The sequence below is a fragment of the Naegleria gruberi genome (genome assembly GCF_000004985.1).
Source record: "Naegleria gruberi genomic scaffold NAEGRscaffold_12, whole genome shotgun sequence".
Taxonomy (NCBI): Eukaryota; Heterolobosea; class Eutetramitea; order Acrasida; family Naegleriidae; genus Naegleria; species Naegleria gruberi.
The window spans coordinates 88,333-113,669 of NW_003163315.1; the positions used below are offsets into that span (position 1 = coordinate 88,333).

At 34.8% G+C, this 25,337-nt stretch overlaps 12 protein-coding genes across 12 annotated transcripts; 5 read left to right on the plus strand and 7 right to left on the minus strand.

Annotated features, from left to right (window-relative positions):
* Window positions 1–44: 44 nt before the first annotated feature.
* Window positions 45–808, minus strand: NAEGRDRAFT_78931 (uncharacterized protein; the record flags this gene model as incomplete). Its single annotated transcript, XM_002679751.1, has 1 exon — window positions 45–808. One exon carries the CDS (start codon window positions 806–808, stop codon window positions 272–274), a length of 537 nt encoding a protein of 178 aa, XP_002679797.1. The 3' UTR covers window positions 45–271.
* Window positions 809–1,219: 411 nt separating this feature from the next.
* NAEGRDRAFT_64911 (uncharacterized protein) lies at window positions 1,220–1,564 on the minus strand (the record flags this gene model as incomplete). The annotated part of the gene is made up of 1 exon (XM_002679752.1): window positions 1,220–1,564. The coding sequence occupies one exon, from the start codon at window positions 1,562–1,564 to the stop codon at window positions 1,220–1,222; it is 345 nt and encodes a 114-aa protein (XP_002679798.1).
* A 676-nt stretch (window positions 1,565–2,240) lies between these two features.
* On the plus strand, window positions 2,241–8,404 carry NAEGRDRAFT_57411 (uncharacterized protein; the record flags this gene model as incomplete). Its single annotated transcript, XM_002679622.1, has 1 exon — window positions 2,241–8,404. The coding sequence occupies one exon, from the start codon at window positions 2,241–2,243 to the stop codon at window positions 8,364–8,366; it is 6,126 nt and encodes a 2,041-aa protein (XP_002679668.1). The 3' UTR covers window positions 8,367–8,404.
* Window positions 8,405–8,426: 22 nt separating this feature from the next.
* Window positions 8,427–9,899, minus strand: NAEGRDRAFT_47363 (uncharacterized protein; the record flags this gene model as incomplete). Its single annotated transcript, XM_002679753.1, has 2 exons — window positions 8,427–9,633; window positions 9,874–9,899. The coding sequence occupies 2 exons, from the start codon at window positions 9,897–9,899 to the stop codon at window positions 8,427–8,429; spliced, it is 1,233 nt and encodes a 410-aa protein (XP_002679799.1).
* Window positions 9,900–10,390: 491 nt separating this feature from the next.
* NAEGRDRAFT_47364 (rho GTPase activating protein) lies at window positions 10,391–12,469 on the minus strand (the record flags this gene model as incomplete). Its single annotated transcript, XM_002679754.1, has 1 exon — window positions 10,391–12,469. The coding sequence occupies one exon, from the start codon at window positions 12,467–12,469 to the stop codon at window positions 10,391–10,393; it is 2,079 nt and encodes a 692-aa protein (XP_002679800.1).
* Window positions 12,470–12,811: 342 nt separating this feature from the next.
* Window positions 12,812–14,863, minus strand: NAEGRDRAFT_78934 (ubiquitin-like 1 activating enzyme E1B; the record flags this gene model as incomplete). Its single annotated transcript, XM_002679755.1, has 3 exons — window positions 12,812–14,116; window positions 14,189–14,634; window positions 14,699–14,863. 3 exons carry the CDS (start codon window positions 14,861–14,863, stop codon window positions 12,829–12,831), a joined length of 1,899 nt encoding a protein of 632 aa, XP_002679801.1. The 3' UTR covers window positions 12,812–12,828.
* A 689-nt stretch (window positions 14,864–15,552) lies between these two features.
* Window positions 15,553–16,089, plus strand: NAEGRDRAFT_31874 (adenylate kinase; the record flags this gene model as incomplete). Its single annotated transcript, XM_002679623.1, has 1 exon — window positions 15,553–16,089. A coding segment is annotated over one exon (537 nt), but the record flags the coding sequence as incomplete, so codon positions are not given.
* Window positions 16,090–16,142: 53 nt separating this feature from the next.
* On the minus strand, window positions 16,143–16,994 carry NAEGRDRAFT_64917 (uncharacterized protein; the record flags this gene model as incomplete). The annotated part of the gene is made up of 2 exons (XM_002679756.1): window positions 16,143–16,426; window positions 16,478–16,994. 2 exons carry the CDS (start codon window positions 16,992–16,994, stop codon window positions 16,143–16,145), a joined length of 801 nt encoding a protein of 266 aa, XP_002679802.1.
* Window positions 16,995–17,770: 776 nt separating this feature from the next.
* Window positions 17,771–21,312, plus strand: NAEGRDRAFT_78935 (peptidase C19 family ubiquitinyl hydrolase; the record flags this gene model as incomplete). Its single annotated transcript, XM_002679624.1, has 2 exons — window positions 17,771–18,245; window positions 18,298–21,312. 2 exons carry the CDS (start codon window positions 17,771–17,773, stop codon window positions 21,240–21,242), a joined length of 3,420 nt encoding a protein of 1,139 aa, XP_002679670.1. The 3' UTR covers window positions 21,243–21,312.
* Window positions 21,303–22,438, minus strand: NAEGRDRAFT_31952 (uncharacterized protein; the record flags this gene model as incomplete). Its single annotated transcript, XM_002679757.1, has 3 exons — window positions 21,303–21,587; window positions 21,702–22,265; window positions 22,394–22,438. The coding sequence occupies 3 exons, from the start codon at window positions 22,436–22,438 to the stop codon at window positions 21,303–21,305; spliced, it is 894 nt and encodes a 297-aa protein (XP_002679803.1).
* Window positions 22,439–23,181: 743 nt separating this feature from the next.
* On the plus strand, window positions 23,182–23,421 carry NAEGRDRAFT_5554 (uncharacterized protein; the record flags this gene model as incomplete). The annotated part of the gene is made up of 1 exon (XM_002679625.1): window positions 23,182–23,421. A coding segment is annotated over one exon (240 nt), but the record flags the coding sequence as incomplete, so codon positions are not given.
* Window positions 23,422–24,497: 1,076 nt separating this feature from the next.
* NAEGRDRAFT_78936 (uncharacterized protein) lies at window positions 24,498–25,281 on the plus strand. Its single transcript, XM_002679626.1, has one exon. The coding sequence runs from the start codon at window positions 24,644–24,646 to the stop codon at window positions 25,127–25,129; it is 486 nt and encodes a 161-aa protein (XP_002679672.1). The 5' UTR covers window positions 24,498–24,643; the 3' UTR covers window positions 25,130–25,281.
* Window positions 25,282–25,337: the final 56 nt, after the last annotated feature.

Sequence of the window (25,337 nt, forward strand, 5' to 3'; positions counted from 1 at the left end):
TAGTTATATCTTTCCAAGATGATAACAACAAAACCATCCATAGATTTTAAAGAATTAAATTTATTTTCCAAATGTATTTACCTAAATTTCACCACTATTATATAATACAAATCCTCATCCATTATTATTTGAAATCCCAATATGATGAATGATTCATACAAACGCGTTGAATAGATATAATAATAATGATGAAAATTTTATCTTCATCATTACAATTATCCAAACAACAATATCGTAAAATTAGTGATGATGAAAAAAGAGGGAGAAAGAATTATTGGGAGGTAGTAGTAGCGTCGGTGGATGGAGTAGATTTCTTTTGATTAACAAGTTCTTCAAAATGTTGCTTTGGAACCTTTTCTGGGGCGTAGGCCAAAGTAGAAACATCCTTGTGTTCTGGGTTGAAGAAATGTCCTGGAGGATAGTGTCTCTTTTCTGGTTCACCAGTATAGTTTGGAGTGTGTGTTGGTCTGACACCAAATCCTTTTCTATTAGTTTCAGCTTCCGTTGGTGGTTCTTCTCTCAATCTATGAATCCACATATGCCATTCAGCTGGAATATCAGAGGCATCATAAATTCTATCCTTACGAGCAAGCTCCACCCAACGTCCTCTGTTAAGTTCTGTTGGTAGTGTTGTTTGCCAATAAGTGTTTCCAAATTTATCTTTACCAACAAGTTGTTTATCACCCTTTTCCCACCAAACTTCTCTGAGAACGTAGGCCTTTCTCAAGGTTTCCCTCCAGCCAAGAGTCTTGATGTCGTTCCAAAGCGAAACTTTAGCTAACCAGAATCCTCTAAAATAATTGGACATTTTTTTATCTGATTTGTATTTTATTATTTTTTTAAAAATATTAAAAATATTATCTTCACATGTGTGAGATTGTAGTAAGCAAGAAGCTTATTCATTGTGTGTTTATTTGTTGGAAAGGAATGTTCTTCTATTGGGAATGCGATGGATGAAGATTTAGTTGAAGTAGATTCACGGAAGAAATTTAAAGAAATTTACTTGGGCAAAGCTTTAAAAAGTAATAGTTATTGATGATGATTTGGTAACTTTAATAAGAATTTCAATAATTCATACTATTACTATCTTCTTGAGGATACTTTCAATTATTTGATGATAATTTTCTAAAAAGTTATCAGTTGAGCATGATGATGATAGCATTATGATTCGGAATAAATACTTTGAATTAGCTATTCGATTCAAATTTGAATATCATCATTACCACAACCATCCAAAGAGGGAGAAAGAAGAGGATGACGAGGATTTTGAACTTTCTCCATTCAACTTGTCCAACTTCTTATTATTTTGTTTGAGTTTGAAAGAGGCCTTTTCTACACCTTCTTCAATTTCTTCGAGGGTTGTTGTTTGATCATCCAATTCATTACCTATTGCTGTGGCAATATTCTTGACTCTTACCACGGAATTGTACAATCGATCGAGTTGTTCATCTTGACGATCTCTATGGGCTTTTTGAATTTTCAAATATTCTTCATAGTTAGAAGGAATGGTTTTTGAGGTAGTTGACAGATTGTTTTGGTTGGTAGAGGAAGATACTTTTGACATTTTATTTGGAATGTTTATTGGAATGAGTGAACCTCATTAAATTCAATTTTCTAATTTATTTTTAGCTTACAACGGTCAATGGAACTCATTAACAACGATTAACCACAACAAATAAAGGATAAGGAATAGAGAAAATACTTCTTGAGAAAAATAATAATTAAAATCTTCACACATGATGTTAGATTAGAGAATTTTATTATTTTAATAGTAAAAATGTGAAGGGGTCTTGGCGCAGTCGGTATTATTAATAGATTTTAGGGTAGGTAACGCTCTCAATCTACCTCAACGTAACTTTAAATATAAACTTTAAATATATTTTTAGAAAGGGTGGTTTGCGCTCTCAACTACTGTTACTCTTTCAGGTACTGTTGCTATTTCAACTACTGTTGCTCTTTAATGTACTGTTGCTATACTTTACATTGAATTGAATTTATTGATCAATTATTTCAACTTTTGAAGATTTCTTACTATTAATAATGTTATTTTTAGAGGGTGGGTTGCGCTTTAAGTAGGTCAACGCTTTAAGGCGGTAGCGCGTAGGTCTCATAATCCTAAGGTCGTGAGTTCGATCCTCACAGACCCCAACTTTTTTTACATTTTTTTTTATTATAATTGCCAACATTATTTCAACAAGCTAAAAATACTATTGTATTTCCATCTTTCCAAACTTAAAAAAATGTCTAAACAACCTCAAGCCAAACAAGTCCTTGCCATTGTAGAAAAGATCGGAACAAAGATCGCCATTGCTAATGGAGGCAAGAGTTTGGAAAATCTTTTGGATAATCATCTCGTTCAATTGTTGACCCTGTTGGGTTTTCCAGAGGCTTCTGTGAGGAATAAAGTTATTGAAGTTTTGAGTAATACTGTAAATAAGAGAGTCAAACTTGAATCAACAACAATTAAATTGCCATTTGGTAAGATTTTGGAATTGTTTCAAAAGGAAATATCAAATTCTTTTATTAAGAATTTTGCTGTAATATATCTGGATATGGGATTCCCTCAATTGTCACCAAGTGAAATGACTGAATATTTACCAACATTCTTCCAAGTACTTCCATTATTGAATTCCAATCCAAGCGACAATACATCAGTCTCTAACAAACAGCATCAAGCAATGTTTCTAAGATTTATTGTGGAAGCTGTTTGCAATCTAACCTATCCAGAAAAGGAGGAGGATGCATTGGAAAAGTTTCAGGAAATTAGAAATTGTGGAACATCTACATTGGACATTTTTATTGACTTTGCCATAGATTTCATGCTATATAAACCATCCCAGAAATCCGTCGGAAGTATGCAAACAATCTATCCTAATGGCTTGAATGTTATCAAAATTAAGAGAATTTTGGGAAGTAGGGAAACTATCGAAGCTCAAGAACTTCAAAAACGAAAGATGAACCTTTTGGAATTCTTTACAAAGAGTGCATGCTTTTCAGAGAATCAACAATTTCTCGTTCTAGTGATTGGTATGTCTCAACAAGAGTCAACTGATCAATTGGGATCAAGATGTGAAGTTCTCATCAAGAAGCTTTCCCCAGACTATGAGGAACCAACCTTCATTCAAAAGCTCTTCTCCATATATTTGGGAGATTCTTCGAATGGTATTTCTCAAGCATCTCTTCCTCTCAAGTATAAGATTTTATCTTATTTATGCAAGTCTACACTGGCAGCCAATCACTTCCCTCAAACTCACCTCGTACTAATGGATTCTCTTTTCAGTGAATATGCTGGAATGAAACTGAGAGGATTTGGTATGCAATTTTTCATGTGGGTCATTCAAGAAGGAACAGCCATTGAACAAGAATACGGCTCAGAAGTATTCAGATCCATTTTATCAAACATTTCACGATTGTCTTCATCAACCAATTCTTCGACATTCTCCATGAATGAAATTGCCATGTTGAAAGAGAATATGTATACAGCTCTAGGTAGTTTTGCAAGAAAATTCCCTCACTTTGTTATGGACAGATTTGATTTAGTGGAGAGATATTTTGATGCTATTGCATTCGAAGATACAAGAATTCGTGTTGCCATCTTGCAAGGTCTCTCCAATTTAATTTATGCTTTCAAAGTTAATTTTATGAATAATTCTGAAGAGGAAACTAGAGCTGTTCGTGTTAGATTTGAAAACTTATTCTATAGTTGGGTTGTTGAGAGAAATACAGGCTTAAGTGATCTTTTGACTGGAAAATCTACTCATCAAAATATGCAACTCTCTGCTAAATCAGCTGTAAACTCAGCTGTTTTGAGATGTGCCAACAGTTTATTCCCATTTGATAATGTAGTTTCTAGGTTTTTATGTTTATTCTGCACAGCTGGAGGATTTGGATCTGGTGATAATGTCTCCTTGAGCCACCAAATCAGAGAGGAATGTTTAAAAGGAACAGATTTGGATAAATTCACAAAGGCAAGACAATTGGATCACTGGGTTATTAACAAGAAGGGTTCAGATAGCAGTGAAAGCTCAGAAGAAAATGTGAACAAGCTTCCAATGTTTCTTACTGTCAAGTTTAGTTTCCCAACTTTTAAATCAGTTGTTGGATATATTTTTGATTTCATGACCAAGTTTGATCCAGCCATAACCAAGTCCAACACTATGCCTGCCCTGAACAAGATTGTTGCTCCTTCTGCACACTCAGCAATGATCAAGTTTTGCTTTGACTGTCTAGCAGAAGAATGTAAATTACAAAATGTTTCCATGTTGGAAAGAATTGAGAAAATGTCACAAGAAATGCTTGATGACAATGTCAAGGATGACTTTGAAAAATTCTTATACGTTATTGAAAAATCATTCGATGATAAGGTATTGCTCTACTCTGGAACAACCTCCAATGCTACAGAATTATTGTTAGAAGCTTCTGAAACTTTGCTTAGACTCCTTCTTTCATTGAAAGACAAACCAGATTATGTCAAGTATATTTCTAGAAGATTTAGCTTCTTGCTCGATGAAAAGGGTCCATTCCTTTTTGATTTAATGCTGGGAAGTTATAATGATATTGCCAGAGAGAAATTCTCTAAATTTATTGCCCTTCTCTTTATCTTTATTCGTCAAGATCCAGAAAAGTCATCCCAATGTGAAAAACTTATAGGAATTTGGAAAGATTACATTGAAAAGCAATTCGGCAACGCTAACACGATGTCTGATCATAAGGGTGAAGTATGCGCTCTTGGAAGCATCTTGACTTTGGGTAGTATTATCAGTCTTAATTATGCTTCTCAATCCTCATCATCAACAGAGCCATACTTGTTGGATGCATTCAAACTTATTTTAAGTATTTTGAGTAAGATTCCATTGACAAACTTGAGAGAACCTCTTCACCAAGCTTGTTATTTGGCTGTTGGTGAAATGGGATATAGTGGAGTTTTGCAAGACTACTTCGCAAATTATTTCACCCCAACCATTGATGAATTACAATTTGAGGTTAGTGCAACTCTTCCATCGAAGGAAATTAACTCTATGGATGATTTGGTGACCTTATTTGTAAAACTTGTTGAAAGATATGCATCATCCACTCGTCAAAAGAACTCATCAACAACTAATGAAAAGATTTTAGAAAGATTGATTATAACTGTAGGAAAAGTTTGTGTTGGATCTAATAAGAATAATGATCCAAAGGTTGCTGATCACGTTGCAGCTATTATCACTGTTCTCTTCCAATTGAACAATGTCAAAACTACAAGTATTCCAACAACAGGCACTGGTGGCTCATCAAATAGCAGTGAAATGACTGCTACTGCACCACAAGCTGCCTTCGATGAGAATATTTCATTTACTGTTGGTGAATCGCTTGCCTTGATTGGAGGTGGTTTGAAGCATTGTGAACTTGCTAAGGATGATCCATACTTTGTAATCTACAATCAAAAGAATGCATTTTCTTCAGATGAAGAAGAAACTGAACATTATGATGGCAACTTGAGAACAGTTCTCAGTAGATTGGTTCGTGAGTGTGTATTAAATCCAAAGAAGATTGTTCGTCAAGCTTCTAGCATTTGGTTATTGGCAGTGACAAAATACAGTGGTCAATCCAATGCTTTATTCAAGAAGTACATCAAGGAAGTCCAAAGAGCTTTCTCTCTCCTTGTTACTGAAAATAATGAAGTTACCTCTGAAGTTGCAGGTAAGGGCCTGGGTTATGTCTATGAAATGGCAGAGAATACAGACAGAAAACAACTTGTCGACTCCTTAATGAACTATTTGATCGGAAACAAAAAGCCACAAAACCTTGCTATTATTGAAGAGCCGGAGGAGCTCATGCTTTTCCCAGCTGGTGAGGAGCATCAAAAGGGTGGTAAGAATGCACCAACATTGTCAACCTATAAGGAACTTGTTGATGCAGCAACAGATATTGGTAGACCTGAGATGATTTACCAACTTTTGGCTGTATCCAATCACAATGCTATTTGGAATGCAAAGAAAGCTTATGCATTCTCTATGACCTCAATTCTTGGAAATCTGTCTGGTACCTCCCTCTTGGAAGATAAGGAGTTTGAAAAGAGTTTACCTCAACTTGTTCCAAAACTTTTCAGATTCCTCTTTGATCCAAATCCAACAATCAGTGGTTCTATGAAGGAAATGTGGAAATCCCTTTTCGGAAGTGAAAATGACAAGACCAAACAAAATATGATCATTTCTAAATATTTGCCAAGAATTATGAAGGAATTATTGAATGGATTGAATCAAGAACTTTGGAGAATCAGAGAAGCTTGTTGTTATGCTATTTGTGAATTGATTGGTGGTAGCAGTTCAAAGACCTTTGAAGAAATGGCGCCATTTATCAAAGACTCATTCCAAAAAGTTTGGAGAGTAACAGATGATGTCAAAGACACTTGCAGAAAGGCAGCTCAAAGTGCCCTCACAAAACTCAGCAACTTTGTTATCAAGGCATGTAATCCAACCTATACAAGCAAGAGAGAAAATGTTTCTCGTGCTCTTGCTATTGCGATTCCATTGTTGTTGCACGAAGGTTTGATTTTCCCATTCAAGGATGTTGTTCATTCTAGTTTGGCTACTTTGAAGGAAGTAGTTCATGTATCAACTCACTATATCAGACCACATATTCACGAAATTGTTTCAACATTATTGCAACAAATGTCTGTTCTTGAACCAGCTCAATTCAACTATATTCAAATGAATGCAGCAGAGTACGGTATTTCTGTGGAGCAATTGGAAAGTTTGAGATTGTCTGCCATGTCCAGAGGAGGTCCACTGTCTGAAATCATTATGGATTGTGAAAGACATGTTGATGAAAGTGTTCTTCAAACACTTGTTCCAAGTCTTTTGGAAGTACTCCAGGTTGGTGTTGGTCTTCAAACAAGAGCCCACTGTGCCAAGTTTATTGCCTCTTTGGGTAAATTCCATGGAAGGTATCTGAAAGACTTTGTCAATCCTCTTGATGTTGCCATCATGAGTGCAATCAGACAAACAGAATCAATGGCTGAGAAGAAAGAGTTGGCTACAGCTCTTTCCCAAGTTGTTAAGAATGGTAAAGTCTCAGAGGCAAAACGTGTCTTGGTTGAAATCCTTAACATGTACACACAAGAGGGTGAGGAAAATGAGAATGAAAATTCTGCAGATGAGTTGAGAATGATGAGTGCCTTAATTTTGGAACAAATCAGTAAGAATTGTACCATTCTCTTGAAGAGATTCTACGACATTGCACTCCCAATCATGTTCATTGCCAGACACGACAAGAGTGAGAGAGTTAGGAAAATGTGGGACTCTGTCTGGGAAGAATCTACCAATACCTCTGTTAAGAGTACTTTGGAAATCCATATCAAGGTGATTGTTGACAGATGTATTCAATTGTTGGGCCACCCAACTTGGGAATTGAAGAGACAAGGAGGTAGTGCTCTGCAAGAAGTTGCAAGTGCTTTGGGTATTCTGCTTAATGAAAAACCACAAGAAAGAGAACAAATGATTACAGCTCTCCTCAATTCTATCACTGGTCGTTTGTGGGAAGGAAAGATTGTACTTCTCAAGGCTCTTGGAAGTGTTTGTGAAACATTTGTTTCAAAGGAAAATCAACAAGTTTCTCAAGAGATGAAAATTTTGGATATTCTTCAAAAGGAATGTAAGAAGAAGGATGTAGATTATAGATTGGAAGCTCTCAAAGCCTATCATTCAGCCGTGAAGAATGCTCACTTTGCCAAATTTATCACACAAGAAATTTATGAAACTTCTAAGAGTTTCTTCTTGGAAGAGATGAGTAATATGGAAAAGGAAGAACAAGAGGAAATTAAGGTTGAGAATGAAAATAAGATTGCCATGGTAAATGATGACAAGACTCACTATCAAGAAAAGATGAAGAGAGATATCAAGTCAAGCAAGAGAGAAACTTCCTGTGTTCAAATTATTCACATACTTTCTTATCTTATTCCTGCCACTTCTCAAGTTGAACAAAGAAGAAAAGCAGTTGATTGGATTTTAGACGAATTATTGGCACCAAGACTTGTGCAATATCTCACACCAAATATTAACAATGCACTCTTGACAGCATTACTCCAATTTGTAAAGTTGAGAATTGCCCTTAAGGCAGAAGATCCATCAGTTCTTGATTTGACAGAACAAAAGAGAGTCTTTGAATTGGCAATCTTCAACTTGGATCCAAACAATAGACAAATTCATGTGAGACCAAATGCCTTCAATACTCTCAAGGATTTAATGACTCAGCTAGCAGATAATAATCTTTTATTAGATGAAACCAAACAATTCATTAGACAACAATTGAACGAAGATTTCTTGAAGAGAGTATTGGAACCACTTTTGCATGACCAAATTCAAAACTTTGCTAATACCAAACTTTAAACCTTACATAAAGATGGAACTATTAAAACGTTCAAAATATAAGTAAAATAGTTAATAAATTTATTTTTGTGGTTGTTCGAAGGATTTAACAACTCTCTTAATGATTCCAATACATTCTCTCAATTGTTCTTCAGTAATAACGAGAGGAGGAGCAAAACGAATGACATTGTCATGAGTTTGTTTGGCTAACAAACCATTTTCCTTGAAAGCAGTACACAAATCATAAGAATTCTTTCCGTGCATCTTGGAGTGATTCATAACGAAGGCATTCAAGAGACCCTTTCCTCTAACTTGTTCAACAATACCACCTTCATGAATGAGTTCACTACATTCTTGTCTGAAAATTTCACCAAGTCTAGCAGCATTTTCAATCATCTTTTCTTCTTGCAAAACTTCGAGAGCAGTCAAAGAAACAGCACAACCAAGTGGATTACCGCCATAAGTGGAACCGTGAGTACCTGGTTCAAAAACATCCATAACCTTACTATCAGCAAGAATACAAGAAACTGGGAAAACACCACCTGACAAGGCCTTACCTAAAATGACAATATCTGGCTTGTCACCATTCATTCTGTCAAATGCATAATCAGAACATAACATTTTACCAGTTCTTCCCAAACCAGTTTGAATTTCATCACAAATCAACAAGACATTGTGTTCCTTACACAATTGTTGAACTTGCTTAAGGTATCCTTCACCTGGAACACGAACACCAGCTTCACCTTGAATTGGTTCAATCAAGAATGCAGCAACATTCTTTCCAAACTTTTCCAATAATTCTCTCAAAGAATCAATATCATCATACTTGGCAGTCAAAACACCTGGAATGAATGGACCGAAACCATCTCTAGTTTCATCAGAATCACTCAAACTGATAATACCAAGAGTTCTACCATGGAAATTTCCAGAACAACCAATAATAATAGCTTCATTATCTGGAATACCCTTAACTTCATAACCCCACTTTCTGGCAGCCTTAAGAGCTGTTTCAACAGCTTCAGCTCCTGTATTCATTGGAAGAACCTTTTCATAACCAAATAATTTAGTGACATATTGAGCCCATTGACCGAAAACATTGTTATAGAATGCACGAGATGAGAGTGTGAGTTTTTGGGCTTGTGTAATGAGAGTTTGAATAATCTTTGGGTGACAGTGTCCTTGATTGACGGCACTGTAAGCTGAGAGGAAATCATAATATTTACGACCTTCTGGATCTTGAACAACAACACCATCAGCCTTTTCAAAGACAACCTTCAATGGATGATAGCTGGATGTTGTGTAAGATTTTTGTTATTCAATTAATATTGCATTAATAAATATCATCATGATTCAATTCGGACATGAAACATTAAGTTAATCCAATCAATTTTAAATCCGAAAATCCGAAAATTATTGTTAATAATTGATGAATGTAAATAATAATAATAACGAATGATGATGATGAATAACATGTTGCATAAATATAATTTAGATAAATATACTAAATTCCACCACTAATAGTACATACTTGTGAGCAGAGAAATCGCTTTCCATCTTGATAACTTCTGCACTGTTCAACTTTTTAATATCATATTGGCATGAACGAAGGGTAGAAAATTCTCTTCTTATACTTCCGGTTGTTGTGCTCTTCAAAATTCTAAGTGCTTGTCTGTTCAACATATTTTGTGGTGGTGGAGAATTGTTTGATTTTTTTTAGAGTTTGCAGCAGTGGATTTTTTGGTCTTAATTGTGGCGTTTAATACTTGAGAGAACATAACAACAACTCAAATTCAATCTGTGTGAATGAAAAGTAAAATGTCAGATAGAGTTGGAAAAAACACCTTGTTAGTAATGAATATTGGTTTATAACATTGTAACTGAGAGAATCATTTAGTAGAACCACGGATATTAAGTGACCTGACCAAATTGCAAAAGTTGACCTAACCATTGGAAATTAACGATCTGTTTTGAAAATGAGCGAATTATAATCTTATTGGTAATCATTTCTTTTTACATGCAATTTGGGTTTTATTGTAACTCAAAATTTATTGATGTGTCGACTTGAAACTTTCCACAATCTTTTCAATTCGTTTCATCCACTCTTGTTTCTCACTTTCATTCTCAGCTCTTATAGCCCACTCTTTAATGTCATCTTCCTCAACTCTAATCTTATAAATTTTAAAACTATACTCCTTCTTTGGATAATCAACAAGTATTACATCCTTTCCAAAGTCAAATTGAGCTTCAAGCTTCTTTTTACAAATTTCATCATCCTCGAATAATAACAATTGGGTTGCAGTTAGAACAGCATACCTTCTTTTCCATGATTTAACCTTTGTTCTTTTCGAAACAAATCCTTTCATTAATATTTGTGATTCATCGACGAGCCCATGTTGCTTGATCTTCTCTGGTTTCAGATCATTTCTCTCCTTTAACTTTTGGAAGAGAGGTTTCAACACCTCATCGTACTTTTCAATCATCAGGGCTATTATCCTTGTGCCCTTTGTTTGAAGAACAAGGTTGTTAGACAAGCTTGCTGAACCATCTTGGAATAGGTTTGGAGCAAAAATAATTGCAAGATTGTGTGCTGTCATTTGATTAACATCACTCTTTCTGTGAATATTGTACAATAAGTGTAATAATCTATTAAGCAACAGGCAATTATAATATGGGATTATTGAAACATCAGAAAATAGTTTTGTCAGTTCTTTCATAATATCATCATCCTTGTCCATTTGAAGCACTTTCTTGAAAACCTCAAATGATTCTGGTGTTAATAGCTTGGCTTGTCTGATATACTTTTTAGTCAGGCCAGTTATTACGTGAATGTTCAGAGTTCTTAAGTCTACAACCTTACCAGCATCCATCTTTTTAATTAATGCTTCCATTTCTTTCACATTACCTCCAATTCTGAACAATCCTTCTACGTTCATCTTTTCAGAGATTACAACCATCATTTCTTCAATGATAGCTGGAATTTCGTGTCCTAACTCACTCTTTCTCGACATTACTGTATTTAATTCCACACCAAATTCCTTACTATCTCCTCTTTTGAATAGTGTTGTGAAGAAATCCTTTGGAACTGTTCCATATCTTCCTCCTTTCATAAAATCATTTCTAATACTTTTCTTTCGTTTAACCGAGACCCTTCTTGTGGAAGGTGATGTTGGCGATAATGTAGAATTGGAATCGAGATCACCACTGTTTTTTCTCGTATAGACAGGTGGTGAGCTGGTACTACTACTTGATTGAGTGACATTGCCTTCCTCATCGATGGTGCAAGTGATTCGTGAAGGTTCCAAAAACCTTCCCATGCTCAATCTGGCAGGTTGCTTGGTGGAATCATCTGTAGAGTTTGGAATATCTTCATACTCGGGTGTCTCCTCGTGATCACTTGCTGGAGTGGAATACTCTGGCTCACTGTCATACTCAGACATTGTACCAATAGATGATTTTGAAGGAGTTAGGATATCAAAGTTTTCATTGCCGAGATCATTGATATCTTTAGTATACTCTACTCCACCATCTTCATCCTCTTGAAGTTCATCCATTTCTACTCCAGCTTGTTTAAGCAAATCTGAAAACTCCATCACTGAGTTACAACTCAAGTGCTTAGATCTCTTCTCAACTTTAGATAAGCTATTAGTCACCAGATCAGTGATATGGGCGTATGGTGTTTTGTGTACAAGTTGAGAAAATGGTGATAGTAATGGTGTTCCATCTTGGGGTGTTGTTTGATCTCCTTCTTGGTGTTGTTGTTCTTCTTCCACTGGCAAGGATGATTCAATATTTGGTTGAAAATCCTCTGTGCTTGTCTCTTCATCAACAGAGGTGGTAAATTTCTCAATTTTGGCTGATTTTGGGCTTTGGATATTGGAAAAAGCTTCTTCTGAGTTGAATGATGGTACTGAAGGTGCTGATGAAGGTGTTTTTGTTGTTGTTTTTATATTGATTGAGCCATGTTTTTCTGAGAAGGAACCTCCTTGCTCATCTCGAATTAATTCATCAGGAGGTAGGGCTGTAAAGGGAGAATATCTTCTTGATCTTCTAGGCATTGAATTGAGGGCCTTCTCTTCTTCGGCATCCAGAATACTAGTATCATTATTTGTGGGAACTTCGGACATGATGTGTTTGTACAAAATGATATACAGATAAGCTACAGTGCTAATGTTGATATTATCCTCAATATTTGTATTATATTAATGAATATATCCAATTATGTGAATTTTAATCTTTTTCTAATATTACAACAATGATGATTTTGTGGTGTGTTCGTTGATAAAAAACATGGACGAGTCAACAATAACGCTATTTTTTTACAGTTTGGATACCTTAATGATAAGAGTTAAGGATTGAGCAATGATGAATGCGCATTTTCATCCGAAAACGATTTTTGCCAACGTGATGTGAACAAAGCAACAAACGGTTAGAAGTAATGTTGATTGCTATTAAAATAAAATAGAAATACAAAGGATGTGTGCATTTATTCATCATCAATGAGGATGGCATCTTCATCAACGACAGCTTTGGAAACCTTAGTTGGATTAGTGTCTTCAGAGAGATTCTCTGAGACTTCTTCTCTCTTTCTCTTGAATTCGTTTCTTCTCTCTTCGAGCATTTTACGTTGGATTTCTTGATCAGTTACACATACCAGAGCATTCTCGTCATCGTCTAAACTGATGGTTTCTGAGGATGATGTTGGGGCACTAGTAGAAGCAGCAGGAGTAGCAGCCTCTGTTGTTGATGTAGCATTATTTCCTCCATCCACACTGAAATCTTCCACTTCAATCTTTGTATTATTCTTTATAAAGACCTTCCATGTAATGTCCTGTGAAAAATCTTCAACTAAGAGTTCAGTATTGTCAACAATACCCAACTCCTTAAGAGTCTTTTGTTGTCTCTTTTGAATACTTTCAATTTGGTTTTCCTCCAAGTCTTCACCACATTCATAAATGAGATCGTCATTGGCGAGGATAGATGGCTCAACTAGAGCAAGCTTAGATTTGAGAATATCTTCAACAAATTTTTGTAATGACATCTTGTCACAATTTGCAACAACTGTCACCGAGTTGGATGAGCAAACATAGCAATTAGAATTTTTAGAGTCTTTTACAAGAGGGAAAATGATGGTTTGTTTTCTGCTCTTTGTAATTGGTCTTTCCAAAATGTCAACCCACACACAATCCTTGATGTGGTTGACGTCTTCCTTTCCTTGATTTTCAAAAATACTCTTCATTGTTTTGAATGCTTCACATACCAAGAAACCTGAAACAATGGCATTGGTTGTTGCTATAGCAGGAACAATATTACCAGCCATTGACTTGATATCAAATTTGGAAGCAGGTGGGATGTGGAAATTGAAAGCTCTCAAATTAGATGCTGATGTGACCAAGACGAGTGCATCTTCATCGTCCTTATCGAATGAAAGTGTTTGACCAGATTGATCACGTCTCTTTTTGAGAGCAATTACACTTTTCTTAAAGTTATCAACACATTCCCTGATGGTCCAAACTCTTTGTTCCTTAACACCAACCTTTTCAGTGGTGACAGTGCTTGCTGATTGTTCGAGCTTGGTAATGTATTCTTCAGTGAGTCCTTCTGGGACTTTTCCAGTACTCCACACGTTCTTGTCCTTCATTTGTGACAATTCGATAATGTCAGAAACAAAGACCTTATTTAAAATCTTATTTTCAAAATCTTGGCTTTCCTTAAGAATTTCCTCAAATCCACTTGAAATATCATCACCTGGTGCAACAGCTCCGAACAAACGACTACAGAAATTATGAATTGAATTGTTGGAAATATCATCAGTAAGAGGATTAGAATAAATTAAATACACTTACTCGAATAACAATTTAGCCCAAACAACGCAGTGAATCATCTTTGAAGGATTGGATCTAATAGTACAAACAGCAAAAGTCTTTTCAGCATTTCTATTACCTCCACATTCATAGCATGCGGAATACCCCTTTTGATAGACCTTAGCTTGACCCAAATAACCAGCAGTACCACCATCAAAAAGTGGAACATTAGCTGCCAGACATAATCTATTGACATGTCTTCTGGCATCAATATTATCCAAAGCATTAATAACAATCTTGAATTGTTTAAAAAAGTCCAATCCATAATCTGAATGTTTGATATTTCCGTGATGGGCAATAATGTTACAGGCTGGATTAAATGTCAAGGCTGTTTCCTTGGCAATCTTTGATTTTGATTCTCCAACATGTTTTTGTCTAAAGAGGAATTGTCTGTTCAAATTACTAATATCAATAGTATCCAAATCAATCTATTTACATAGTAATAACACGAATTTTTTGGCAATTAATTAATCAACACATCAAAATCCTTACAATTTCTATATTTTCAAATCCAGACAAGACAAGATTCTTCAATAATTCACATCCGATACCACCAGCACCAACCACAAGAATTTTACTTGTTCTAATGAATTCAATCAAGCCTTCTCCGTAGATTAACTTGAGACCAGCATATCTATCACTAGTGTTTAGACTCATTTTTTGTGTAGCTGTTGTTCATCACGGAACAAGAATAATTGTATTAATAAAAAATTAAATAATTTGTGTGATGAAGAATTTTGTATGGTAGCTGGCAAGTAGAGAGTAATAAGGAGTTCATAAAGGAATACTAACAGGTATGGATAATTGGATAATGACTATTGGCTCACAATTTATCTTCTGTCCAATGAACAATAGAAATGGTTTGATTTTACGTTATTTAATTTCTTATTGAAGACACAAGAGAAAAAAATACAACCAAAAGAATTAGTGTGAGTGTTCTCATCATAATAACAATGGATTTATTAATAGTAATATAATAATTTTAATAATAGTATCATGTCCGCAACAAGCCCATTATCACCAGAACAACAACAATTGTTCCAACAATACATGAAGCAACATAATTTGGATACCTTGTTCAATGACCTGACCAAGACTCTTGTCGAAAAACAACCTTTGGATCCTGTTCAATTCATGATTGAAGAATTGCAAAGAAAAGATCCAAAGAATCAATCTAGAAAGGTTGTCTTTGTTTTGGGTATGTGTTGGTGATTTTATTTCATTCCGAACTAACATCATTTACTCGCAAATTATTATTACCATATTTTGTTATTCCATCATTATTTCATCTTCTTCATCATCACTGCAAAATTCAAAATAATAATAATAACAACAATAACAACAATATAGGAGGACCTGGTTCCGGTAAGGGTACTCAATGTGCCAGACTTGTTGAAAAGTATAAATTTGCTCACTTCAGTGCTGGTGATTTGTTGAGAGCTGAAACATCAAAGGATACCGAAGAAGGTAAAATGATTAGCAGTTACATCAAGGAAGGTAAAATTGTTCCTGGTGAAGTTACCATTGCTCTCTTGAAGAAGGCTATCATGAATCATGAAGATCCAAACACTGTCTTCTTGATTGATGGTTTCCCTCGTGAAATGAAGCAAGCTGTCGATTTTGAAAGACAAATCTGCTTCTGTCAATTCGTTTTGTTCTTTGATTGCCCAGAAGAAGTTTTGGAAAAACGTTTATTGGAAAGAGGAAAGACTAGTGGTCGTTCCGATGATAACCTCGAAAGTATCCAGAAGAGATTCCAAACCTATATTAACCAAACTATGCCAGTTGTTACCTATTTCAGAGCATATAATAAGGTCAGAACTATTGACAGTTCCAAGTCTGTTGATTTGGTCTTTGAAGATGTCTGCAAATTATTCGACTAGATTTTGAGGAATATAAATTGTAATTTAAATTTTGTAATTTTAAGTACCTAGGTTTATTTTACAAGGAAGCTTTCTATTGGATAATCTTCTCCAGAGACAATATTGTAGTGTTTGCCTCTCGTTTGATTATGGTAAATGAATTCTAAACGTTTCACATTTTGTAAATTATTTTCATTTTGTAGAATGATATCTTTCTTTCCATGCATCTTTTCATTTAATTCAGTTCGTCCCTTTCTCTTCATTAGTGAATCATTGAAATTAGTCGAAATATTGATCGAATCTTCAGCTGGCTTTAGTGTTACCCTCCCAAGATCTGAATTTGCCTTACTTTGGAGCACTTGACAAATAAATTATGTTATTCTATTCGAATATTTCTCCAACAACTTACATTCTTTCCTTGTCACAGTATGCACCATAGCTCTATTTTGTTTGTCTTTCAATTGTTGACTACTTTTAGCAAATACACCATAATCATCCTCAGCATTCAATACTCCACTTCTGTATCCATTTTCAACCACTCTCATGAGCTTGAATTTTTGTCTTCGAACATCTCGACTCATCTTGAGGAATTCCTCTCTTTCTAGTTCTGCCTTATGGAGATTCTTCAATTGCCTTGGGCCAATTTGCTTGTTGAATCCTCCATCCTCATTGAAAATATTTTCTTCCTCTCCATGCAATTTGAGAGCTTTCCTCAATTCACTCTTTTCCAAATATTTCAATTCAGATTTCCTTGGCTTTCCATTCTTAAACTCTTCCCTAGAGAGGAGCATGACACTATTGTTTTTATCCCTTTCGTTCAAGGAAGAGAAAATCTTATCATCCTTACGATTCTTTTCTGAAACATCCTCTTCCTGTATTAAATAATCCTTAATGTATTGTTGGGCTGGTTTATCAAATTTCGACATTAATATTTCATTGAATGATCTTGTTATGGACGGCTTGTTCGATATCGACGACAGCATTCTCCCAGCTAATAGGATCTCTCAGTGCCTTATTTTCCGATTTGAAATGTTTATAAAAGTCGACTCCTGATGTATCTGTTTCTAGAAGGGGTATTGGAAAATCAATATCATTCGGAGATTGAGAAAATGGATAGGATCTTAATGGAGGAACCACCTTTGATTGATGGACTTGATGAAGAGGAGGTAGGGAATTATATACATGACCATTTTGAAAGAACCTCATATCAGAGTTTTTTGATGCAGGCACTGCTCCAATATCATCTAAACCTGGAGAAGGAGTCTGCTGTTGTAGTTGATGTTGCAACAACGAGGGATGATTTCCATATCGTTGAGCACTAATCACACTGTCCTTGTAATTCCTTATATTCGGAGAGATGGATCTCTTCACGAAGGCTTCAAATCCCTTTGGATTGGGTTTTGTCGTCGAGGTTTGATAGGAAGAGGGAGGCATTCAATTTTTTTTCATATATTAAGAGATAACGTGAATAGATTTCAATAACTGCAACTGTAAATTTCCTGATTGGGACTGTTCTTGAGTGATGAGAATTGAAAAAAATTGAAATGTTAATTAAGGGATTTTCTATTCAATTGAATGAACTTAGCCTTGAAACAATTGATTGTAATGAGTTCTTCTGTGAGTTGATGCTCATACGAATCTTTTATTAGAAGTTCTTTCACTGTGCTCTATTATTATCGATCTTCCTCAACAAGAAGAAAAAATGGCCCAAGAACAAAAAGACAATCACGAAACCAATCATCATCAAGTAAATAGTGATGCAGCATCAGCAGCACAAGTATCGGGATCTTCTGAAAATACAAGTGTGAGCAAGGCATCAGTGGCAACCACACAATTGTTCAATTCGGCTATTAATTCTTTTGTTTCTCAAATGGCAGGATCAAAGCCTTCTTCCGATCAACAACCATCATCAAATAATAATAGTAATACTAATAGTAACATAACTGAACATTTTGTTGGTTTATCGAATCAAGGAGCGACATGTTATTTAAATTCATTGATCCAATCATTGTACCATACACCAGAGTTTCGTCGAATGATTTTGGAGTGGAGATATAATCCTGATAAAGATCCAAGCAAGGAAAGATGTATTCCATATCAATTACAAAGACTTTTTGCATATTTGGCTTTATCTAAACGTAAAGCAGTGCCAACTACACACTTGACTAAATCTTTTGGTACGTTATTTCAATCTAATCAGCTTGTTTTAATTATCATTTTCTTGATCAGGCTGGACACAATCGGATGCTTTCGTTCAACATGATGTACAAGAATTGAATAGAATTTTGTTCGATGCTATCGATGTATCATTAGCAACTGATAAATTATCTCAAGAAAACCCAATGGAAGGAAAACAAGAAATTGGCAAATTGGCTCACTTTGAAAATATTTTGATTAGTGAAATGTATAGTGGTATTATGATTGATTATATCGAGGCCAAGGATGAAAGAAGAGAAAATGGACAACCATACGGAAGAGTCAGAGAAGATCTCTATATGGATTTGCAACTTGTTGTTCGTGGTATTTCATCAGTTGAAGAGGCTTTGGATTCTTATATTAAACCTGAAATTATGGATGGTGACAATCAGTGGATCTGTGAAGAATTACAAGACAAGAAAGTTGATGCAGTCAAGGGATTAAAGTTCAAGACTATTCCATACATTTTCACATTGCATCTCAAGAGATTTGACTATGACTACACAACATGGAATAGAATCAAATTGGGTAACATGGTAACCTTCCCATTTGAACTCGATGTTTCTAAATATCTGGAGGATAACACTCAAAACGCAATATATGAATTATTTGGAGTATTGGTGCACAGTGGTACTTCATCAGGAGGTCACTATTATGCCTACATCAAGAGTTTCTCCTCTGACAAGTGGTACAACTTTAATGATAGTAATGTTTCTGAAATTGATAGAGAACAAGTGAAAGTAATGTTTGGTAACAATGACAGCTCTTCTACTGGTAGATTTGCCTCATCAACCAATGCCTACATGCTTTTGTATCGTAAAAGGGATGAGAAATTGAATATTAATTCTGTTGACATGTCTATTATTCCAGAAGATTTGAAGGAAGAAGTTGAAAAAGATAATGAACAAATTGAGGAGGAGGTCAGAAAGTCAGAGGAATTACGATCAAATATTACAATTAGAGTTAAATCAGAAAACCAACCAATCTTGAACTTGAGTGTAAAGAAGACAGATACAATGCAACAAGTTTTGGAAAAGGTGTATGAAGCCATGTCAAAAAGAGAGAATTTCTTTACTCGCTTCCATAATTGTAGATTAAGAAAGTATGATATCATGAAACAAACCCCAACATCGTCATTCCAAAATCATGCAGATCAACCAATTTCAAGATTCTGTCATTTCAATGGAGCTTTAATTTATCTTGAGACTAAAGAATCTGACGAAGAATGGAAAGAAATTGCAGAAACCATTTCTGTTTATATCTGTCCTTTCAATCAAGATATTAATGAATTTGATCAACCAAGATCCCTCAAAATAACAACAGTACAAACACTTGACGAAATCAAGATGAGAATAGAAGAAGAACTTCAAAGAGAAAAGTATCCTCATGAAAAAATTAATCTTGTAATTTCTAGAGGTGATGAAGTGATTATTTTCCACAATGAAGAGGAAAGATCCAAATCTATTGAATCTGGTTTGAATATTGCAAATACTGATCTTATTTATGTGGAAGCATTGGAAGATCCACTCCAAAATGTTGAATCTAAAATCATTCAAAAATTGGAAGAAATGAAGTATTGTTTTGACATTTTGGTCAATACCATTGAAAGTCCAAACGATTATACAACCTCTGTAACTGTAGACAAGAGAACTACTGTTGGTGACTTGAAGAAGAAAATTGCAGATATGATGAAGGTAGGAGTAGATGATTTCAGACTCTGTTCCAAGACTAGATTCCAACCAATTAAGGAGAATTTACTCATTTCTGAGTGTTCTGAAGTTTTTGAATATTGTCAGCTTCATGTTGAAAAGGGACAAGCTTTGAAGGATGGAGAATACATTATTCAACTCTATGTTCACTTACCTTGGCTTTCAGAACAACTTCCACAAGAATCTAGAACTGAAGTAGATATTAATCCTGACAAGATGGTAGCTGAGCCATCTCCAGATTGTCAAGTTATGACTTGCGAACCTCCACCATCATCAACTGCTCTTGTTTTGGCAGCAGAGAATGGACCAGTTTACAATCCATCTGTGAAGCTTTTGGATAGAATGAACAAGTTGAAGGAAGAAATGAGACTTGTCGATAAGGTTGTTATCAGTGCTCAAGAAACTTTGGGAAGTTTCAAACAAAGAATATTCGAAAAATACTTTTCCGATCCAGAATCTGACCAATTTGTCCCATTAGAGTTAATGAGATTGAGAATGAAACTTGGAGTTTTCTTCCAAAAGATTTTGATCAATGACGAAAAGACATTGAAGGAAAATATTCCAGACCTTGCTAACAATAAGCAAATTGTTGTTCAATTTCTGGAAAAGCCAGAAAATTTGAAAGAAGGTGATTTGACTATCAAGGTTCAAAGGTGGCAACCATTATCTTGGAGTTTCTATGGAGGTTCAGATGCCAAATTTGAAGTAATTATTCCAAAGCAACAAGAACCACTCACACCTCAAGTATTCAGATCACTCATTTATAATGCCCTGAAGGATACTGTCTTGTCAGATGTTCCTCCTGAAAGAGTTGACCAAATTGGTATTTCCCGTGCACCACACCAATTTGATTACTTTATCATTAAGGAATGCATTCAAGTTGCAATTTTGAATTATGAGGAAATTGATACACTCAAGGATTTACACAAGCCACCTTTCATTTTGGCTCAAGACGATATTATGATCATTAGACTAAAGGATGAACTCGATAAGTATGATATGACTGAACTAAAGACTAAGAGAGCATCAGCACCAAGTAGTACTGGCCGTGTTGAGAAGGCTCTCAAGATTAATGTTATTGATAAGGAAACTGAACAAAAAGAAGAGGAAGAAAGAAAAAAGCAACAAGAGCAACAACAAGCTTCATCCACCAGTGCTAGTGGTGAACAAACTACTGTCAATGGTGGTGATAAGATGGTTGACGATACAGCTCCAACCAGTACTGGAACTGAAGAAAATCCAAAGAAGAAAATGAAATCAGACGAATGACAAACAAGCTCTACTCTTGAAGAAAACCCAAAAAAGAAAATGAAATCAGAGTAAAATTATTTAATCATCATTCAAGTATTTTCTCACATCATCGTTGGATTCGTAGGCCCAGCCTAAATTACTTGTAGCCGATTCAAGAATTGATGTGTTATCACCTTCACAAGCTCCAAACACATATCCACTTGCTCTGTCTACTGCTTTCAATACTCTCAGAACGCTCTCCTTATCTTGAATATTCAGAGTGCAAAATGAAACGAGTGAATAATCCTCAATCACATCAGCCATTAGCTTGTTCAACCTCTTGAACCTATTTCTGTAATTTTTAACTTTGTTTTGTGGAGTATCCTCATCATCTTGCATAATATCCTCTTCTTCCTCTTCTTCAGCGTTATTGACATTGCACTTTTCACCATGTTCATGATCTGCTTCACAAACAGGTTTCTTTCCCATATTTCTTACCAAATAGGATAAATCCTGAACCTGTGTATAAAAGTCAATATCAAAAGCCAGTTTTCCATATTGTTGAATCAAGTCAACCTTGGACAAAACATTTACATGAGGAAGTTCCAATCTGATCATTATCGACAAGGAAACCATCAAAATTGAAATATATTTCGATGGATCTGTACAATGATGAGCATCCACTAAATTAACAGCACACAATCTGAAATGCCAGCCATTTGTTAACTTGTCACAAATATCCCTCACAACATTGTAATGTGTATATAATTCAATTTGTCCAGGCATATCAAAAATTACATAATACGAATCATCTTCAATATATGGTTTTAACTCTGTTTTTAACCAATCATCCATATGTTCCTTTAAATATTCTATACAATAAACAAGTCCACCATTTGGTCCTAATTTTAATTCCTCCATCACAGGTTCTATCGAAACTAAATCTTGAATATCCACAGCACATTCATATTTATATCCTTCATTGGCAGGATCCAAATTTACTACAATTACTTTTCTTCCAATTCCTTTCAAAAATTGTTGCATTCCATCACAATATGTACTCTATTAATATTAATAATTAAATCATCATTATTAATCATATGATGAGAATTACAAATATTAACGTCAATACAAAAATTATTATCATTTCATCATGGTCAATATATTAGAATTAATCGGAATCTTCTTACCTTACCACTTCCAGGTGGTCCACAAACGATTTGACCAAAAGGCATTTTTTTTCTATGAATGAAAAAGATGAAGTTTTGTTTTTTCGGAAGATGAGGATGAACAAATTATTTCATCATCCGAAAAATAATTTTAATTCGTGGCGTGATGACAATAGAAAGAAGAAAAAATGGTTTCATTCAATCACAAAGAGTTTCAAGAACCTGTAAAGATTATTTTGAGTGATTTCCTTGATGATTCAACAAGGAATCTTAATAGAATGCTCCGATCGAAATTAATGATCAATTCGCAACAACGTTTGGTTGATTTTCTGTTTCGTCTCTTATCCACCGAATATCCACCGCCACCCTCTTCATCCACACCATTGTTGTTGAGTGATAATGGTAATAGTGAATCGGAGAAGGCTTCCTTGCCATGTTGTAAATTGAGTGAGGAAGAAATTTTGCAAATTTGTTCGATGGTGAGTTGTTTTTGTATTATGATGATCATTATATTAATTCAATATATTTAACAATATATTAATTAATTGATTATAATTAAATATATTTAATAGTCGAGTAGATATTATGAAAATGTTCCGAATGTTATTAGATTAAATTCACCTTTATCAATTTGTGGAACAATCAAGGGATCTTTTTCGAGTTTGGACAAGATTTTGGATGAATGTAAAATTGTGGATCGAGAAAAACATACTGTAAATTATCAATGTAATGGATTATTGGTTTTGGGAGGATTTTCATTGACTCCATTCATATCAGGTCCTTACAAATTGCCAAGATATGCCTACTTTACTGTTGAGGTCGTTTTGGTATTGTACTGTTTGAAATTGTTAATGCCTGAAAAGGTGCATCTATTGAGGGGAAGTGTGGAAAATAGGTGGGTTAACTTTGGAAATTTTCATGATGTTTGTTTGGAAAGATTTGGAAAAGAGTCTGGAAAGAGGGTTTACAATGCAATTTCAGATATATTCCTGGACTTACCATTGGTAGCAATTGTGGATAATCAAGTCATGTGTGTAAATTCTGGGCTACCTTTCGGAGGACTGAAAGAAATAGAGGATGAAGAGAGAAGAATTGGATTGGAGAGTGCAGAATATACCAGTGCCGTGTCAGCATGTACAATGCATGAGGCTGAAGAGGTTCATGGATGGAAACTGAAACCACTGGCCAGTGAGTTATTATTCGGCCCAGATATAACTAAAAAGTTTTTGGAGGAGGAAAATTTGAAATTGTTAATTTCTGGAAAATTGTTGTGTGATTCTACCTCTACAGCTCATGATGGATTAGTGCTCATGGTGAGTAGCTTCCCAAGAGATGGACTACTGGGTGGTGTTATCCATCTAGAACGTAATTGCAAGTATAGAGTATTTTCATTCAAATGAAAGTTTACAATGACATGCATTTGATACAAACTAGCTGAAATTTAGATTATTTACATGAAAAGATTCGTAGATTGTAAATGAGCTTTACAATAACGAAAATTTGATACAAAACTGCAATTTTACAATCATTCATTATTGGTCACAGATCAATAGATATTTCAAGATTTCATCTTGAGTGAAAAATCTTTCCATTGCATGATCAACAATACAACCAATATCTCCTTCTAAAAATGTAACTTATTGGATCATGAAAAACTGTACAGAAATCAACCAACCCAAATGCATGAAAGATTACAATTTTCTAATGATAGGAGAATTAGGTCAATTTCAAATCTCCATAATTAACATTTTACATTGTAAACATTCGATTGTAAAGTCAATTTCAATTTTCGCACAGAGTATTATCTATTACCAGCTAAAGAGAAATTGAGAAGCTCGCATAGACCTTATCTTTGTACTGATCAATAATGAATCTACCCAATTTCCTTTCAATTCGTTCATCAACAAAAAAGCCAAGTCATAATTCGTGCTTTCCCAAAAAGCAAAATCATTTCTTTCTCTCGCTCAATTTTTTAAAAATAAATTACGCATAAAGCGAAAGTTACCTTGGTTTACTTTTCCCGCCAATTTTTTTACTTGTTCCTTGATCAACCAAAAACTCCCGAAAAGCAATAAATAGGGCTCGGTTTTGAGGTCATCAGGAAAATAAAACTTTAAAAAAAAACAACGAAAACAAATCACTCGAGTTTCTCTCCAAGAAGCCTTTGTAAGATATCATACCTGTAACCAAGTTTGCTTTTTGTAATCATATTACCACCACACTCTGTGTAAATTATAACAATACCTGTATTTTAAAACAATCCTTAGAAAAATGTACAAGAATTTGATCAATATTACTTCATTTGCTATTAGAAAGTCATCGACAACAAGTGGTTGTCATAAGGCTGGAAGCTTTGTCATGCCAACAGTTCATAGCTATCATCACAGTTTTAGAAATAGAGATTTGGAAAGAGTTGCCTCCTGTGTTGGCCATTCTCAAGATGTTACCGTCGATCAAAGCAACCTTTCGTATAGTATTCAACAATTAATTGACAAGTTGGAAAAGCTTGCCAAACTGGATCCACAATTGAAGAAGATTTTGCAAGATTATTCATCTGATGTTTCTATGACAAGAACTGCTAGAATGAACAAGTTGACTGCCCAACGTTTATTCGAATGCAACTTAAAGGTTCAACATTACCTCAGTGCACACGTTGGCACTCAAGAATTGAGATTCTTGTCAATGGTAAACTCTGATCTCGCTGATGAATGCTCTGTTATCAACAAGCGTTTGCAAAAACACATCTTTTCCACATAATCATTGTACTTTTACTCCAAACACCAACTTGTAAATAATATTACTGAATGTTTGAACATCAAGAAAACAATACAACCCTCTCTAGAGAATTAGTAGTTCGTTAAAGAATGGGAAAATAGCACAATAAAATCGCTTAAAATGTTTGACAGTTCACTTTACATTTGACATTTTTCTAAATCCAATCCCTGACACAATCAGTCTTTTATGT

Coding starts and splice junctions, on each gene's coding strand:
- NAEGRDRAFT_78936 (XM_002679626.1), top strand. CDS start 24,644: ATGTACAAGAATTTGATCAATATTACTTCATTTGCTATTAGAAAGTCA.